General features: G+C 52.3%; 1 protein-coding gene across 5 annotated transcripts in view; it reads right to left on the minus strand.

Moving 5' to 3' along the window:
* The window catches only part of LOC143372901 (uncharacterized), a 37,402-nt gene that overhangs the window by 2,557 nt on the left and 15,169 nt on the right, over positions 1–19,676 (minus strand). The window contains exons 2-7 of one of the 5 annotated variants that reach the window (XM_076819527.1): positions 7,392–7,534; positions 6,767–6,984; positions 6,455–6,681; positions 5,969–6,295; positions 2,080–5,860; positions 181–2,046 (exon numbers count right to left, since the gene is read on the minus strand). In XM_076819527.1, coding sequence (XP_076675642.1) covers positions 181–2,046; positions 2,080–5,860; positions 5,969–6,295; positions 6,455–6,681; positions 6,767–6,984; positions 7,392–7,534 — 6,562 coding nt within the window. Of the gene's footprint in view, positions 1–180; positions 5,861–5,968; positions 6,296–6,454; positions 6,682–6,766; positions 6,985–7,391; positions 7,535–9,706; positions 9,755–11,627; positions 12,297–19,676 lie in introns of those variants that run through there. The other 4 variants (XM_076819530.1, XM_076819528.1, XM_076819529.1 and 1 more) reach the window with 4 other exon arrangements.

Here is a 19,676-nt window from a genome sequence, read left to right on the forward strand (position 1 = left end):
GAAAACAGAAATGCGTGTCGACGTTACTTATGGCTTCCAGGCGAGCTTCGAACTGTTGAAGCTGCTTGAAAGACAGGCTGTGAAGCAAGAGGAAAGAATGGGAAAGTCATGGTTATCATTTACCATTCTCTAATTGTCAGAAAGAATTCAGAACTTTGAAACGGTGGCCGGTCGACATACCCATAGCGTCGTCGATTTTTCTCTTCACCGTCTTTGGTGAGATGATCTTGGAACCGGCAATTATTTCCGTGGATACCTCCTTCGTGTCTTTCTGCTGTTGCTGCTGTGGGGCGTCGTTCAGCATCGAGACGTCCGGCTGTGTGGCGAACGCGAGAGCGATCGTGGCACCAGGTTGAATGGAGATTGGCTTCTCGTTGTGAACCTGACTCTCCTGCGGTGACTTTTTCTCAGGCGTGTGAGCGATCGTTGCTGTCGGCGTCAGACACACCACGTTGTCTGACTTCAGTCCCGCGGGTGTCGACAGTTTGTGTATAGAGGAATTGAACAGTCTCGTGCCTTGAAGCGTCAAATTCGGATTACTTGTTATAACTCCACATATCTGTTGATTCTCAGAAACCTCGTTCAAATTCCGTTGAATCAGACCGATCGCAGAATTGCTCTTGTTCACGACGATCGCGTTCGTCGCGGGCTCAACGGCGACTCCACCCGTGACCGCGTCTGATTTCGTCATGGTCAGGTCACCGATGATGTTGCTCTTCTCTGTCGCTGCGTCTCCCGCGAACTGGCCAGTGTTTCCTGTTTGGGGGATCACCATCGAGGCGGTCTGAACGTTCTGCGCGGTGGTCAGAGCTTGACTGCCGGACAGAGTCTGCAGCGTTGGTATCTTCACTTGCTTCACCTGCGTCGGCTGCGAGATTATTTTCCCCGCTTGATTGAGAAAGGACTGAAGTACCAGAGTGTTCGAGACGCCGGTGTTTCCGGTTGTTCGAACCGTCGCAGGTACGGTCGCCAGAAGTTTCGATCCGCTGGAGACTATCGTGAACTGTTGCCCACCTTTCACCAGATTCATCGGCAAGATGTAATTGGTGCCTGGAACAAGGACAGCGGTGCTACCCATCTTCCCTGTAACCGATGCCAGAGCTTCGCTGACGCTCACGGAACTCGTCTGGACAGCCTCCTGAACGATCACCGCTCTCGGCTGACCGGATCCAGGCTCGGCAAATATCAGATTTCGCCTCTTCACGTTCAGCTCCACCCCGTCGTTGGAGTCGTTGGTGAGATTTCGGACTTCTGCGTTCGCGTCGGTGACGTTGCCAACGTTATTGGTGGGTTCCTCTGGAGCAGAGAATCCGGCTGGACTGTCTTGCACGTGCACGACACCGCTGGAAGAATCCTCGCTGCCCATAGTCCTGCCGAGGTCGTCGGTGCTAGGACTTAGTTCCGAGTTCTGCTGGCCGATCGGTTTCGTTTTGTTCGCGCTAGACTTCTTCCTTTTCGATGACTGACTAGGATTGGTCGGTGGATTGGATCTTCTCCTCGGAGCGGGCTTGTTGTTCAGGTCCGGAGAGTTTCGCAGCTGCTCCGCATACTCGTCCAAAATAGCGTAGATCCTCTGAGCGGTTTGCTCGTCCTCTTGAGGCTTCTGCTGCGGCTTCGGGATCGGCGATGCTTTCGACGTGTTCGTCGCGCTGGTTTTCACAGGCTTCGGCGCCGATTTCTTCACCGTTTTCGCGGAGGGTGGCGTGGGAGGCGTTTTCCCAGCGGAAGGTATAGGCGCAGGTGCTGGGGTGACGCACGGGCTGGAAGAACTCTGGGAAGTGACGCTTAAAGCTGGCGAAGCTGCGGGTTGACAGTAGCTGGTCACCACGACCACTGGTGTTGAATTCGGGGTCTTAGCAGCCCCGGCCCCTGTGTTCTGATTCACGTAAGCCAGTGAGACTTTCTGAGAGAACACGTCCGGTTGGAAGTTGATGGTATTGCCGTTGCTCGTAAAGTCGTTGTTGGCGGCTTGCTGCGTCGGCATCAGGAGCTGCTGGGCGAGGGCGCTGACGGAAACCTGTTGCTGTTGTTGCTGCTGTTGTTGCTGTTGTTGCTGTTGTTGTTGCTGCTGTTTGGTAGCCTGCGTCTGTTGGGTGGTCGTTTGCGTTTGCACGGTAGTTGTGGCTGCGGTAGAAATCATCTGATGCGATTGCGGTTGGATCGTGCTCCTCTCTTTCACCTGCTCCAACACGCTTTCGAACTCCCTCAGCTGTTCTAGAGTGGTCGAGCTGACTTGGTTCGGTACTTCGATCGGGGAGCCGATCAAGCTGTCCGTTCTGACCGCCGGCGGTTGTTGCTGTTGCGGCTGTTGCTGTTGCTGCTGCTGCTGCTGCTGCTGCTGCTGCTGCAACCTAGGGGTGGTCAAGACGGCCTGAATAGCCCCCGTGATGTTCTGCTGTCGCAACGGTGTGGTGGATCGAATAATGTTCAGCTTGACTACAGGCGTCCTCCCAGTTGGTATCGAGTTCGCGTGCGATATGGTGGGTATAATGTTCAACTGACTCGGGTTCGTGGTGGATATCGTTACGGGGATTTTGTGCGTGTATATCACACCCGGGGGAGCGTTCTGCACGCTCTGCACCAGCTGCGTCAGCGTCTGATTGGCGTTCGGGTTGGACGCCACGTTCGCGTTGTTTCCAGAGCTCTGAACGATATTCAGTATTTGCCTGCCCGTGGATAGCTGTAACGTGTTTGGAATGTTTGTGATCGACTGTACGTTGATTCCCGCCGACGGATTGGTTTGTTGCGCGTTAGGCACGGACGTCTGCACCGCCTTCGAGAGATTCGCCTTCTGAGGGGACGTCGACTGAATCAGGGTCTCCGACGTGGATCCCGCGACGCCGCTCGACCCGTCCGTCGAAAGGGTGTATATAGTTTTACCGAACGCCTGCTGAAACTTCGGCAAGCCAGCGTTTTGTCCGGACTGCGACGTTGATTTTGTGGACGTCAGCCTCTCGTACGTGCTTCTGCTCGCGTTCGTAGTGTTCTCGGAGCGTTGGTTCTGCCGCGAGAAACCACCGACGTTCCCGTCGTCCATATTCTGCAGATTGAGAACGTTCCTCTGATTAGACACGGCGTTCGGATTCACAGAGGCCAGCTGGTAAGTGCCATCCGGTTTGCAAACGATCTGCAGTTGCTCGGAGGATGAGATGGTTGTCGAGGCGACGACCGAGCTGATCGTGGTCGTGGTGGTGGTTGTGGTGGTGACAGCGGACGAGGGAGAGGGAGACTTTTTCGGTGACTGATTCGGTTGATTTCGACGGATAGGCATCGGTCTCGGGCTCGAGTCCGGTTCGAGTTGACTGGAGACGTTGGTGTTGGTCGAGGACGTCGGCGAGCTGTCGGGTGGTTGGTTCGCCTCCTCGCCTACGTCGGGAAGAGTCGACGACCTGGGAGGAGGTGTCTGACCGGCTGGACTCATACCAACACCGCTGTCGTGCCCCCCTGAGGAGGGCGTGCCAGGTAGCTGGATATTCCCAGCGACGCTTGGAGTCCTGTTCGGCCTCGGAGGAGTGTTGCCGCTGTTCACCGAACCCGAGTTCGGACTCTGTGGAATGTTTCTGGAGAGCTGGACGACGTTGACGGTGGGCTGCATCCTCGGCGGCACCATCATGTCCAGCGAGTTTAAACCTGGCACGTTCTTCGCCAGGATGTCCGAGTCTCTGACAGCCTTCGCGAGGATATCGAACTTCCGCTTACCCAGACTCGATTTCGAATTCAAGTCCCGCCCATCGGCGGAGGTTAAATCCGATTTGGCCGTGTTCGGTGGCCCGTTCCCCTTTTGCTTCTGATACGGGGATATCGCGTTCTTATTAGGAGAGAACGGCATGTTCTTCTGGATGTTCATGAGCTCGCTGGTGATGTCGCCACTGCTCAATCGTTGCTGCTTCTTGGATCGAATCAGCCTACCGTCCACCTCGTCCGCTCTTGTCAGCACGATCTTCGGGTTCAGGTTGAGCGTGCTGAGCATGGGGGCGAATTTCGACACGCTGCTCGCGTTATTTTCTAAATTATTATTGTCCTTACTCTTATTCAACAAGTTTTTCTGTAGTATCTGAGCGATCCTCGTCGGCTTCTTCGAGTTCTGCGGCCTGAACATTCTTAAGGATTTAAGTACCGCCGGGTCGCTTCTTCTCTCGGTGATTATCAGCGGCGCGGCTGCCGTGTACGCCGAGCCTTTTATCGTCTCCCGTTTGTTCTCGTCCATGTCGGCGGAGAACAGGGTGATGATATCGTTGCTGCTCACATCGGAGCCACTCGCGTCCTCGTTCGTGTTCGCGTGTCGAACGTTCTCGTTCACTAGCATATGGAAATGCGAGACCGAATCGACGGTCAGCTTGGACGACTTGGAGCGTTTCTTGATCGTCTCCTTGCTGGAAGAGTTGCTCGGCTTCTTCTTCGTTTCCAGCCGACAGCCGTCGCTGCCGAGGCTGTCGGTTTGGCTGTCTTGCGTGTTGCTGTCGCTGTCGGAAACCGAGCTGACTCTGTTTCTGAAATGTTTTGGCTTACGCTCCGTGCTGTCATAGTCGCTCTCGGAGGACTCTAGCCTGTGGATCTTCCTCTGCCTTCCCGTTCTTCTTATGCGCAGCACGCTCCCGCTGTCCGAGTCGGTGGTGGTGGTGTCGTCGAGGCTCCTTCTGGTCGAGGACCTCTTGTAGCCTCCGGCAGGTTGAAAACTACCGAATTGCTCCGAGTTATCCGAAGGCAAATCGACCCACTGCTCGTAGCCCTTCTCGATCCCGAAAAAGATATCCTTCGTTTCGTCCTCCGAGGGCCAATCCTTGAATTGCGAGTAATCGATGTTCAGATACTTGAGTTCTTTGTTGGTGTTCCTCATCTCCTCGGCGTTCTCCAAGTATCTTTCGCACAAGCTGTTCAACTCCTTCCAATCCAGGACCCAGCTGAGCATGTGGTAACGAGGACTGCTCAAAACAACAGCCAAGTCGTCGCAGAGCTGCGGCGACAGGCCGAGCTTCTCCCCGTCGAGCACCTGATTCGGCACCGATTTCTCATCGTAATTCGCCGAACCCGTGACAGCATCGCCTTGGATCAAAATCAACGCGTCGAGCGTCCTCTCCACGTTTCTCGTCGTTGTCGCCGTCGTCGCCGTCGCCGTCTTCGGCGCCTCCTTGGTCTCCGGGGTTTTGCTTCTGGAAAGATCGTTACCGGTGAACTCGCCGCAGTTGAAGCACAGTTCTCCGAGAGGTCCGATGATCAGTGGATCCCTTTTTGGGTGCAGAGGGCACTTGTCGCACGTCGAATTCGCGGACTCTCCCTTCTTCGGCGTAGTCAGAAGACTTTTCAACAGCTGATCCGTGCGCTGGAAGGTCTTGCTCACCAGCCCGTTCTGAAAGTCGATGCCCTTCTTCGCGGCCGTTGGCGTCGGCACAGCAGGCGCCGAGCCAGCCAACGAGGAAGCACACAGAGTCGAGGAAGATTCCTCGTTCCCGTCGTTCGTCCCTTCGCACTGCTTCCCGGTGTTGCTGTCGTTCTTTACCGACCCCGCGTTCGAATGACTGCTCTCAAAGACGTGCTTCAGCTTATCGCTCACGACGATGTTCTCAGCCGCTATTGACCCATCCTCTTTCATCTTCCCACACGCCACGGCGATCTCCTTGATCCTGTCGTAGCAGGCCCTCGTCGGATGCAGAGAGAACGCTGTCAAGACGCATTCTCGAGCGATGCCGATGTTGCTGCCAACCACGTCGGCCAGTCTCAGGAACTGCGCGCTCAAACGCTTCGAGGTCTCGCGAGCCTTCTCCTTGTCGGACTTTGCTTTCTGACTTTCCAGCTCGTTCATGTCCGTCGTCAACGCCCTGATGTACAGCTCGATCACCAGCGGCTTTATGCTGTCCCCGAACTGCAATTACGAAGCGAAACGGGAGTTGAGCAAACAGCTTGAAGCACTTGTTTCTGCGTTTGGCCAATTTAAAAGAGCGAGAGTTGAAGGGTTGGAGAGTTTACTCACGTGTTTCACGAGCACCGCGCAGAAGATATAAATGTGCTGGGCGCTCTCAGCAGGTTCGATCAGCTTTCTAATCATTCCCGGCAACGTAGGCGCGACGTCCTTTAATTTAGAGTGTAACAATGCCCAAGAACTGAGGATCTGCTCGAGAATATTCGCGCCCGTCTCTGGCACAGGGCGAACCATGCCGGCGGTAACGAGATACTGTGCAACCAATTCGGCGGCCTTTATCGAATTCCTCCAAACGCGCGCGGTTCCATATTTCGTGGGTCTTTCACCGCTGAGTCTTTGGACCAACTCCAATCCGTCGCTGAGGTCCATTAATTTTAACTGAAAAGAAAACGTTTCTCTTAGCCCTACGAAAAAAATTTATCCGACTGACATTACACGTAGCCTATATCCGTCGAAAAGAATCAGAGTACAGTATCGCGAGAAAAATCGCACAGCGAGAGGTCAGCCGTCTCTCCCGCCGCGTCGAACGGTACTCACTTGAGCGAATATATCTTGCGTGCGTTTCAATTTATAGAGGAGAACAATGTAGACGTCGATCATGTAATGAATGTGATGAGAATCCGAGAGCGAGCGCAACCGATCACTCCGCCGGAGGGAGCGTACGCAAGCGGCCGCGAGGTTTACCGCTATGTCCTCGCAGCGGTCCTCGCAAAGTATTTTCAGCCTCATTGTCAGCAGTTCACCTTTCTCCGAACAGCAGAATTCTGTGAAAATCAAAATGACCCTGGTTAGAAATTCAGAAGAAAGAGAAATGAAAGCAGAAGGCTGTGGCTACGATGATTAGCGTACCCTCCTCATGTTCGGAATCCGGTTGGCCGTTAAGTATACTGTCGAGAGCGGGATGAGTCCATGGATTGTGCACCAGAGCTATCAGGGCAGTGCACCTGGGTGCAGCGGGATGTTGCACCAGGTGAGACGCGCACCTCTGCAAGGTAACGCTGAGGTGCGTCTTTGGCGCGGGTGACAACTTTGGCCACTCCCCGCGCAGTACCAGTTTCAACGTGTGTCTGCAACAAATTCGTCAGATTGCCCTTCGTTTCGCAGGATATCCTAGCAGGATCAGCGATAGCCCCGTGAAGGACTAAGCTTTTATCTTCGAGAAGCTCAAAGAAGCAGATGGAAAGAAGCAACGCCTTGATCGTTTTTCCTGCGGATATGATCCCCTTCAGCGTCGCGGAACACGATCGTTTCGCAAGGGGTCCCGCGGGGCGGTAAATACGAGTACACACTGTTCATCAACGCGATCCTCTGTACCTCCCGCGAAGAAGAAAACCCCGAAACGAATTGTCCGCGAGGCGTTGTTATTTCAGAGCGGAGGAATAACAAGAGGAAACGAGGATGGGAGGGTAGGAATGGCGGGGGATAATTGCGATGGTTCGATGATACGAGAGGAACGATCGACGCGAATACTCACTTGTGAGCCCATTCTATGAGAGACTGGGTGGCCTCTGGCGTTGCCCCAGGAATGAAATTGGTGACATGCTCCCAGGCGGACAGAAGTGCATTCACCTTGTCGCCGTACTTCTTTTTGCTGTCACTCAATGTCGCTTCAAGCCCCTGCAAGCCGGTGAATCGGTGAGCAGTCGATTAAATACAAATAAAAACGTCGCGCTCAAAGACTTCTCGAGATGACCCGGGGTAAAACCATTTAAATTAACCCCTCGAACCGTCGACATTCCAGACTAAACCGCTCGCACTCGAATAGCTCCACGGATTTCTAGCTGGTGACGTTCCAGTTAGCAACCGATATAGACAAACGAATAAATAAAATGAAAAAAGAAAAATATATAAACATTGAAAGTAGTATTTTTGTCCTCGGAGGAAGCGAAACCGATGGGAGTTTGCCAGAAGGGAATCGAAAAGGAAGACGAGAAAGCTGGAGAATCGTTTTCGGGAACAGCTCAGGGAGATCTTCGCGGAGGAAACTTTGGAAAAGTGGTCCGATAAAGCTGAAGCGTAATATCGAGGTGCTGGCGGAGAAAACATTTCCTGTAGCAAACGCTGGTTCCGGCTGACCGGCAAAATACAATACTTAATAGCGAAGTTTCCCGGGAGTTGTACAATTAATTAGCCTCGCCTGAGCTTGCCGTTTTACACGGATTCGACGGAATCGCGGCTTCGGAAATCCGTTCCAACTCCTGTCCCGAATTTGTTCTCTCCCGCGTTACCTTACATTGGTTAATCCGTCGAAGTTACTTTGCTGGTAAGGTCCGAAGAAACCTTAGCCAGGCCAGCTTGCGAACGTCGGGGCAAACGGTCGGCCAATGATTCACCGCGTAATTATTAAACACGAGGGATGAAGATTAATACCGCGGGAGGTAGCAGAAATCACGGCGGGACACGTGCGAAAACAAGCTGTAGACGACCAGTCCCTATTAAACCGCAAATATTGGGCAAACGGAATGAGTGTTCGTGTCCCTGCACGAGTAGCCATCCGACGGAATCCTCCTTCCTTTCGATTCATCCCGTAATCGACGATCGATGATTTGCGGCCAGCGTACCGCGAGTCGAGTCTCCTACCCTTAACGATGATAAGGGAATAGGAGAGACCTCGCCACCGGGGGTTGGAGCTACGCCATTTTCATATATTTCTATATTAATAACGAACATTCTGAAATAAAGATAACCGCTTAATTGCAAGTGATCCTATTCCCCGCGACAAGCGCTGTCTCAAAACGAGGCAAGTTTCGCGACACGGGAGTTTAAAGTATAATAGAATAGGAAGAGGACGCAGAGAGGGCGTTCTTGCTCTCGTGGAGGATCGCTAAGGTGAACGCGTGTTCGTCCACCGGGTCGCAGAATGCCATCGGTGGTATTCTCAGGGACGTACTCGGACTAAGCACCGTGCCCACAAATTTCCTGCCAACTCTCCTCCTCCATGCAGCTATTTGCCTGCGCGATACACAACCACCCCGGACAATGCGACGAGAATCCTCGGACCGATGCAGAGTCCCGTTTCATTCATCTACGCTCTGCGAAGTGAAAAATCTTTGTTCCACCAAACCCTCGATAGCATCGTCCCGCTCGGTTTAATTAGGGTCGAGGGAAATTATTTGAAATTGATTTTTCGTTGCCTTCGCTTGGTAGACCATCTCTCTAAGTACGTGGTATCGAAGGTCGGCCGGAATTGAAACGAGCTGAACGAGAAAAACTAGCGATGAATAACTGCGCTTTCATCTACCAAATTCAATCTGTCCGTTATGAAATCTGGGAAACAGCACGCGCGCCGAGATTTTCGTGCTATATAGGTCAAACGGATGATTTGAGCGCGCAATAAATGTCGAGCGCGACGTGGAAATAACTCGACATTATGGAGGGGCGAGTATGGATATCTCTATCTAAACCGGAACGTAGGATATTCATAAAAGGAATTTCACGGAAGGGAAAAGAAGAAGGGATGGTCGGATCCGTTGCCATCGAACGGGCGGGCGCGTTTAGTGAAATGAGAGAATCGTTTGTTAAGCCGATAATCGTGTCTTTACGCGCTTTGCATGTTTATGAAAATAAGCAACGACGGCGAACGGCGAATGGCGAAGCCCGAGAAGGAGGAAAAGCGTGAAAAGGTGCGGCCGTTTATGAAACGCCTGATCGTTAAGTCAGCATTTCCCTCGGTATCTGGTGTACCGTGCGCGAGCTCGCTTTTTACGCTTTCCATTCCCCCTTAAAGCAGCAAAAGAAAAAGAGAGCCGAGAAACATAATTGAAAGAAGCGAGTAATGGTGAGAATTACCTGACGAAAACTAAGCGTCAACCGCTCGGCCATTAAAACGAGTACTTAAATCTGCAACGGTAAAACACCGTCAGTATTTAAGCGACCTTGGCTCGAGATGCTGTTGCTTCTTTGGGGAATCAATTACACCCTCGAAGCACGGGAAAGAAAAGAAGAACAGGTATGGTATTTAAAGGGGTTTCGGCACGGCGGGCACAACAACCGGCAGAATTTTCGCGGCTGGAAAAATTCAAGGTGCTCGGGGGAGAGAAGTTGCCGATCGCGAAGGAGTTAATTTTCGACCATCGGTTACTTACACGAAACTCTCGCCGATCTTACTTTCGCGTAACTTTCCCCATTTGCAACTTCCCTAGTCGGTTCGCAAACTACCCCTCCGTACGGGAGTCTGTACCAACACCACACACTCTACCTTGTTTCTTTATCTCTTCGAGTCGCCATCCGGCTATCCCCCTTCTAATGTTACGCCTCCAGCGCGATAAAATTCCTCGCCACCCCCACTTCTCCGGTCGAATTAGAAAATGAATCGAGTCAGCCTCTCTCTCTCTCTCTCTCTCTCTTTCATTTTCTCTTCCCCGCCGAAATTGAAAGCCGTTCCGAGCCACTGTATCGCGCCTCGGAGATTTAACGGGTTCGTGACTCGATCGAGGAGGGAAACGATTTCCGGAGAGTAGTTTTCCTTCTCTCGTTACGGTTTCCCAATTTTCCTTTCTCGCCGAGGAGGAACAAGGACGAGGAAAGCGCGAGTCTGTATCGGGAGGCCCCCGACTACAGGCAACACCGAAGTTCGATACGTCGGGCGTGAAGGATTTCCGATATTAACTTTTAAATTCCAACGATTCAATAATGCGATTCCGTGGCGCGTGTCAGCAGCCTTTCGCGAAATTCCGTCCACTTGGCTGGCTCGATTTTGCGATATCGTCATCGATCTTAACCGGTCCGAATGTTTACGCAAATTCTCGTCATCGTTTTCTCGTTTCTCGTTTCTCGTTTCTCGTTTCTTGTTTTGTCAGCTCTATCGCGAGCGGAGGAGATTGTTGAACCTGCGATCGAGCTGCATCGAAACGTTCTCGATCCACGCGCTGCACGTGACATCGATCGCGTGCAACTGGGTGCATCGATTTAACGCACGTGCCGCCAAACTCGTTGGAGGCTGGCCAACATCAGCTCGTACGATTCCCTTCGTGCGATATCTCATTCGAGAGAACTACAAGAGGACTCCGGGGTATTTGGTTCTACAGGGTGTGCTCTACCTCGCTCATGCCCAAAGTGTTTATGAATCATTGCTATCGCGTGTCCCGCTTGAGCGCATCAATTTCTTTCGAGGAGCCCGGGCGCGATAGCAATGATTCGTAAATGTTACTCGCCGTTCAAAGGAGCGTAAACAAGAATACAAGCAACGAGCATCTATTCCGAAATTCAAATCCGGCTCCACGAACGTATCGTTTTCCGCGAAAGCATCTGCATTATCAGTGCACGGAACGACAGCCACGCATCGAAAAGCTGTACGAATGGGCTAATTACGTTGCGCTATTAATTCGCGTGTAATGCAGCCTTGGATTCAAAGAAACGACGCCGACGGTCCGAGCGTCTAATTTCTCGAATGTCGATACGAGTGACCGGGGAAACGTTATTCGGTTGTAGGGTTGACGGGCAGTGCTCGATTCTCGTCTGCTTGGAGAACACTGCCTAGCGGCCGTGTTCTCGCGGAGCTAACGTTGCCCCGCGATTAATCTTGGTGGCTCGAGCGAGGATCATCATTCGTTCCGCGAACGTTGCAGGCAAAGGAAAGACGAGACTCTGCACGCGGTTGAAAGGGAACGTAGGACGGAGCGGAGTAGTGGTTGCTCGAGCACGAACGGTGCTAGTGTGGTGCAGAGAGAAAGAGAGGGAAGGAGATATATAGAAAGGGTGTGAAATGAACCTGTGTCCTCACCACGCACGACTTTTGGATGTGCGAAGACATTCAGAGGGGTGGTCGAGCTGATCGGCGGTACAGCAGCAGTGGTACTGAGATTCCGGATGAGAAAACGCGTGGTGGTCGCCGAAGCTCGCGCAAGCTACCCCGTCGACACTTGTCCCTTCTCCTTGGATCGAGGCCTAGGCTAACGAGGAGCGGCGCGATCTTTCCGGGCGTCGACGGCGGCGAGGCTGTTGTTCCTCCTCCTGCTATACGTTCGGGTGACGGCGAGAGTGACGGCGACGGTGAGAGTGAGAGTGACAGTGACGGTGGCGGTGGCGGTGACGGTGACGATGACAGTGGTGAGGTGGCAGGGGTAGGGGCAGGGCTCGTAGCGGACATCAGCGACCTTCGCAGCCCCGAGCTTCGATCCTGAATTACCGGAAGATCTCTAGACGATGCCCCCCTACGAGACCAGCCTCCCTCTTTTCTTTACTCTCTTCCACCTTCCTCTACGTTCCTGCCTGCCACTCCAATCTTTCCCCTTTCTCTTCCTCTTCCTAGTCTTCTTCGCCCCTTTTTCTTCCGTTCCTCTTCCCTTCTCCAGGCTGACTCTACGGGTGGTCTCCACAGCCGCTACACACTGCACTACCAACTCAACGCCAACGCCAACGCCTGCTGCACCACTACCATCTGCAATGCAAAAACACAAGAATCGAATGATTTCTAAGTTTCAACTGGCAGTGTCCTAGGGCTCGTGTACAGAGAAATCGGCGCGCTCTAAATCGTGGAAAGCTAGGCGGTAAATCGTCACCTCGGGCACCGGACGGTGGTTTATTCCTTTCGGAGCTCATAAAAATGGATTGGGCCGAGTAGATACTAGATAGTCGCTCCGGGGGGGATTATTTTCACGGAATTCCGTGGGCTTCGAGCTTTGAGATTCCTTTCCGGCTCAACTGACAACCAATTAGAGCGATAACGTACGCGCCGATAGCAGCGGGGCGGCCAGCGCCAAGGGTAAAGAGGATTAAACGCGGGGAGGCGCGCTTCTTTCTGATTGTTGGCTTTCGATACGAATGCCAGGCCTGTCCGATTGCCCGGGACCCATTCTCTCTTCCTCTCTCTTTTCTCTTTTTCCCTTTTGCTGTTTGTTCGCGACGAGGAATTGCGGCCGCGCGTGGGACGCGGGGCTTTAAAAGCCCCGATTTATTCGAGGACTTTTCTAATTGCTTCCCACCGGTGGAAACTATTTTTCGCGGGGAATGCGGACCTGTGTCACGTCGCGGCGTTCCGCTTGTTCGCGATCCATCCACGCCTTTCTTTCCCGCGATTCCCTCGATATCCGCAGAGAACCTTCCTTTTCGTACCTTCTCCGTCTCGCCTCTAGGAACACCGACAAACTCTCGAGACTCCGGACTCGCTGTAAAACTTTTACGGCTGGAGTTCATCGCGTCGACTGACTCCGCTCGCGAATTTCCGAGCGCGACAGCGATTCTCTGAGAAAATTCCACCGACGTATCTCCGCGATAACCGAGTTCCGATGGTAATTCGAACCGAGGCGAACCGCGTACGTGCCGCAGCCATCGATAAACGTCGTTACGTACTGCCGCCTCTCGTGCGTCGTCCACGATGCTTGTCGTTCCCATCAAATATAGATTACTGAATTACCGAATTAGAACCTTGGAACAACGCGATGGGGAGCAATACTTTCGAAGCAGAGGCGTAACTGCGACACCCAGGATAACGATAACGAATTTCTGTGTTACGTTCAGAAATATCCACAATCTTCGTTAACGCCACGCAATACACTCTGCTCGATCCGCCTGACAAGCAAGAGGAGGTCCGTCCATCCAGCCCGAATCTCGATAGCATCCGAAGCAGATCGATCGGGAAGAATAACAGGCTTCTCGGGTCCGCATCTTTCTTTTCTCCTGCGTCAGCCGTAAAGCATTTCGTCTTCCAGAGCGGGGAAAAACATTTACCTCGGACGCGGTGCTGAGTCGAGGTAATCGTCCAAGGACGTTCGAGGCGACCGATAGAAGAGCAGGAGGGAAGCTTCGCTAAGAAGTCGACCTACAGGAACGTGACTAATATCGTCAGAGATTGAATTCTGGGCGCTGTTTCGCGCCCCCTCCACCATGAAAGGGCTCTGGTCCGTAAAATAAACGGATAAAGTTGATCGATCAACATTTTATTTCAAATTCCGCTGGAGACCCTTGATATATCGGTTAGGTCCGATGAATCTTTCATCGAGGCAGCTTTCCAAACGTTTCATCGATGAAAAACTTCCGAGCTGCTCTCGATCGTTTCTGATCGGCCACCGATAGGTGGGTTACCTATATTCCGTTCGCGAGCTCTGTTTGCCGATTTTTCGATAGAAAGCAAAAGGCTTCAATTATCTTGCTGGCGGGATAAATTTGGAGAAATCTTTTGCATAAGATTAATCCGAGCTTCCGTTTCTCTGGGAGGCTCGCGCACCGCTTCGTGACGAATAGCAATTATTCTTCCTTGAACGTCTCTCGACAAAAGTAGAGCCCGGGCCAGAGTACGGAGTTATCTATCGATTACACGATTCTGCCTAGTCTACCGTTCTACGGAGCTTTATTTCGCGCTACGCGTAGCTTCTCCCGCCCGTTCTCCGCGTGAATCGCGCGTACGAATTCTTCTTTCCCAGTAAACCGTTGGGAACGATGATTAAAAGCTCGCGAAAGTTTGATGGGAGAAGTTCGATGTACCAAGTGAGTTGCGCAGATTCAGGGGTAATGAGGGACAGTAGTGGGTTAGTTCTGGTTCGATATAAGGTGATCGCTATCCTTTTCTCCACATTTTGGCGAAGCGCGGAGATACGACGAAAAAAGTTTAGAAACAATTGATGACCAAAGCGCAGCGAGAATTCATTAATTATTATTAATTTCTTCGATTCGCTTCGCCAAAATGCGCGACGGCCTTTACCTTGCGCAAAAGCTTCATGTGCCTGATAAATAAGATAAATAAGCAGAATTCAGGCCTCGTTACGTTGCTCGAGATTGAATAGTTTTAGCTGGTCTCCCGGGCCACCGTGCACCGAGGAAGCCAGGACGATTCAAACGTCGAAGCTTTTTCCAGCTCGTCAATCAGCCGGCTATTTAATTTTCATTCCCGATATCGTCGACGGCTCATTTAAATTATTCTACTTCCGAGCAACCGATAAATTCCGTTCGCCCACTGTTCCTGCCCGGCGGCGGAATTCATTTTCCTGCGTCAAGAGGAGAAGCGAAGACAAGAAGAAAAGAACGATCCGGGCATTTGCATGGTAGCCGTTCTTAATGCCGTTTGAAATTTTCCTCCGTCGATTAACGAACGACCACTTGACTTCCGATGAAACCGTTCGATCCGCATAGACCGGGACGGAGTTGTTCCAAGAAAGAGCACCGCGCTCGTACGCTATCATTCTCGCGTGACCAAAAACGCAAATACGTGAATTTCCGTGGCACGACTGGGGACACCGGTCGGCACACGTTGCGTGGATAAAACCAGCTGACATTAGGTATATTAGGTATATTAGGTATATGGGCGACGAACGGGCTGGAGTTACCAACGTCAGAGGATTCGTGGTCTACCCAAATTTCGCGATGTGTGTCTGTTATTCTGTGTATTGGGGTGTGAGTAATTCGCCCTTCCATCGTGCTCCAAGGGACATTTATATTTATAAAAAGCAACGTCATCGAAGCTCTTTCCATTAGACTTTAGAAGCACGATTTTGTGTGGGTGAGAGTCGTATCTAGGAGAAAGAATATGGCTAGTGGCATTTGGCGCCTGGCGGCATTCGCAACGGTTCCATTCCTGGGAAGAAGTTTTAAATGTTCGAGAGGGGGCGGCGAATCGAAATGTCAAGGATGATAATTGCAGGGCGCTACGCGGCAAAAGAGATCCTAAATTTCACAGGCTTCGTTCCAGAGCCGACTGAAAAGTCATTAAAAAATTATACCGTTCTTTCCCCATTTCGACAAAAGGACCACCTGTTGCCACGTAACAGCTGATGCATCGTGCGATCAGCCATGCGAATACCGTAATTCTCAGTAGGCGCGTTTTCCCTCGAATTTTTCCTTCGGCAACCGTGTTTAGAAAGCCTGTCCGTTGTTCGTCGCGATGAAAAGAGGAAGGACGCAGCTACTTTTCGTACGAATTGCAGTTAGAGAAGGGAACGAGGGCGAAGGGAAAGGTGAGAGAAATTGGCGAATCGCGAGAAGATCCAGGTCTGGAGATGTTAGGCGGTCAAGCGTCTCGCGGTGTTTCGCGTGCAGCACGCGACATAGAAAGATGCGATATACCGAGTGGATAACGCGCGCCGGGTAACAGTGCTTTTGCGCGCAGCTAGACTAATGCGCGATACCAGGCTACAAAGCGAAAAAGAAGCTTTTGCTCGGGGGTTGGAACGGGCACGGTCCCGCTTTGCGCCGGCCGCTTTCTTCCTTCAAACGATCCCTCTCTCTCCTCGTTCGCGGCCACGCTAACCCATTTTTCATGGAATTCAAAAATTACTGTGTACCGGGGCGGACATGGGGCACACCTGTACCGCATTCCAGACACTTTAATCTCCCCAAAACTCCCGAACATCCATGTTCGATCTTAAAGCATCGACTAGTCTCTAACACGTATAGAAGTTGATGGAATCCAGGGAAACGAGCCTAACCGAGCCTACGTTTAACCCCGAAGTACCAGGAGCACCTTCTTCTGCCCGTTTATCCAAGATTAGACGATCTTCGGCGGCCTGTAATGAGCTTTCGAGATTCCGAGGCTAAACGCATTATTCGAGAGCCGAAGCTCGCCCCCGCATACTCTTGCGCCTGTTTCCTTCGACCATTTCGAGCCACGCGGACTACTCGGAATTAAGTATCTGCAGCGTCGTAAAATTTCTCGTTGCCCGATCCGGGGAGCAGCTTCGAGGGGAAGAAGTAGCTTCTACGGGAGCCAGCGGAGCGCCCTCAGACACGGCTACTTTCGAATTACGCTACGAAATCCGGTTGCCGCGGGATAACGCGCGCAAAATGAAAGCTTCGAGAGCACTGGAAACGAATTTTCGCAATTCCATTACTTTAAGGGGGAAACGAAACGATACGATAGTATACGGGGGGAGGTCGGGCGTTGCAGCGAACCCGTTCCACCGTTTCCAAAGTCCACCGTGATTGTTCGAAGGCTCGCGAGAGGAACGGGAGCGCGCGCTTAAACTCGATTTTTTAGCCGAGGAATTCAGCGTTTTGTTTGCGTGTTCCGGGGAGCTGTCTCTTCCGCACGCTGGAGATCTCGAAACGAGACTGGCGCATTAGGCGGCAACCAACGAAAAGGGGGCACAGAGGGAGGAGGGGAAGCGGTAAGGGCCGAGACATTGTGTCGTTAAATATCGTGCCGAGGAACGTTTCCATTGGGGATTTTCGGGGAGAAAACGGAAGCCAAGGCGAGAGACGCGGATATCGCATATCGCGTTGGCGGAGAACGAGCAAGGGTCAAAGGGCGCAGCCATACTCCTTTGAAAAGGGAAAGGACGATCGATGTAATTTTCCAAGCTTGGCGAGGGGTAGAACCTTCACCCTGCTTCGCAGATTTCCACCCGACGATTCGACTAATTGCACGCATCGAATGAAACGCGACAGATACGCGTCCACGTAATTCTTCTGTCCGACTCTTCGGCCCGACATTATTAGCGGATCCTGTCAGAGCGCAGGAAATTTTTCCCTCGCTTGCCACCTAAGTAGGTACATTTGCCGACGTGCCCGGGACGAAATTTTGCAGCTGCGACGGGGAAAATCTCAAGTTTCGCGAGAGGGAGGAAGCAATATCGCAATTGTTTCAAGGGGGGATAAAATAGCTTCGACCTACTTTCACTCGGGCAAAGACAAAAGTCTGAATAACGTTTTCGCCGCGTCAAAACGATCCGAGGCCGGATAGGAGGGATTTAATTAAATTCCACGCGCGGACTTTAATGCGGGGAAATTTCAATTTCGCCGGTGCGTCTCGCGAAGAAAACCGACCCACGGGAGCCGCTCCTTCTTTCTCGGCTCCATTAGAGCGTATTTAGAGGGAGGAGGCGAGGCAGAGGACACGGTTTCAAGATCATCCGACGAATGGTCATCACTCATCGAGTCTTCCGGATTCCTGCGGCGATCCGCTTCGTTTCTAATTCCTCGAAGAAGCCTTGTCGGCTTTCGCTGTCTTCCTGGAGCGAGCGCCTGGCCGCGGAATTACATTTCCATTCTGTCGAGTAACTCGAACCACGCCCGAGAGACTTTGCGACACTAGCGTTGCGTTACCGCTCGGAAGAAGGAACGCAAAGCCTGAGATTGGCGTAAAATACTATTCGAAGAAAGCGCACTGATGATCCAAGAAGGCGAGGGGACGCGTACCGAAGTTTGCCAGCTAGCGGATCGCGTTTACGTCGGGCCTACGGCTCCCTTAAATATCGCGGTTAACCGGTAGTTTGGAGGAGGAACGGCTCGGGACGGTAGGAAAGAAATATTATTACGGGCGTATGCAAATAGCGCGCGGCAGAGGAACTAAAACGCCACGGTCACAATTATCGGTGTGCATCGCGACGCTTCGGGCTTGCACTCGGCCGTAAAACCTTAGAGCGTGCACCAACATACCGTTGCCAGCTTTATCATGTAAATGAACCATCAACCGCCAAGAACAAAGATAAATCCCGAAGAGAGACGAGCGACGCTGCGCCCACCTAAATCCGGGATGTTATTCGCCCGCCCCTAAACACCGTCCCATTTCGTTATCGTCCACTTCGCTTACCACCAGCGCCGTCTGTTTTTATCATCCCCCTTAATTTCCCTCTAGCAGGTACGCGCGTCGGCCAGCATCTAGCCAACTTTTATTCCCCTTCTTCGTATGGATTCTCGTAACGGTTAATATCGCCGGCGCGGCGTCCGTTCCCGTCGTTACAGCAACGGGCTTTAATCGCGATACCTTTTACTGCCAGCATTAACTTACCACCGAAACTAAGTATCGACTTTCAATACACGTACATAGATACATACGAGTACGGGTACGAGGGAGAACGGATTCGCAACGTGTTAATCGTTAGCCCCGACTCGGAGCTTCCGAGTGAAACATTTATACGCGACACATTTTTCCAACGGCTGCGCGGAGGATCGATAACCGATAGATGAAGTTGCGAAATTGCAAAATGGAGAAGTAGTGGTTAATACCAGGCTACCCTACAAACCCGCGGTGCGCGCTTGTAATCTTGCGCGTATCAGAATATACGTACAGCATCGTGCTGATAAGATCTGATCAGGTCGAAGGGCTGAATCGTCATCCCTCGCGCAACTCGCGTCCAGTTTCCTGGCCGTAGAGGAGCAGGTGGAAAAACCCGAGGACAAAGAAGTCGGCCGTCAAAAGGCAGAGTGCATCCCCTTTAAGCTTATGGCAACCCCCTAGTAAAGGCATAAGCGACCAGCCGGTCGACTGGCTGCCTGCTGCGTGCCTGGCCTGCCCGTCGCCAGTTTGCATCAGGAACCAGAGTTCTAATAAAAACATCAACGGCGGAAGTATATTCCGGGACGACCTGCGCACTTTTAGCGAGCCAGTCGCGAGTTTCTCACCCCTTCGCCGCTAACCGTGAGAGGGTGCGCATCTTTTTTCACTGTTACGCCAAATAAGAATTGACGGGGAAGGATGCGCGCTCTTTCGCCGAGGGGTTGATGCGTTAATTAGCCGCTGGAGATCATGGTTGTATATTACGTATATCCTGAATCCTGCATTTCCGAGTTTTAACAGGTTCCACGCAGCTTGCTTCGAAGGACCCTTAGCTCAGGATTAAGCCCCGTTACGCACTTGCGACAAGTTGCCGGCAACTTGGCCGACGAGAGACCAGAAACCTTTGTTGCTCGCCGCGACCAAGTGCGTACGAACTCATATATCCCCGTGCACCTCGTGGTCGTCGGCGACCTGGTTGCCGGCAACTTGTCGCAAGTGCGTAACGGGGCTTAAGTACGTACCGCTTCCGGCCATCGTTACCTCGCAGAGCAGCTACGCGCGCGAGATCAGATTTTACGCGCGAAAGCAAAGCCCTCCGCGGACGGTGGCAGG

This window comes from Andrena cerasifolii, chromosome 9 (assembly GCF_050908995.1).
Source record: "Andrena cerasifolii isolate SP2316 chromosome 9, iyAndCera1_principal, whole genome shotgun sequence".
Taxonomy (NCBI): Eukaryota; Metazoa; Arthropoda; class Insecta; order Hymenoptera; family Andrenidae; genus Andrena; species Andrena cerasifolii.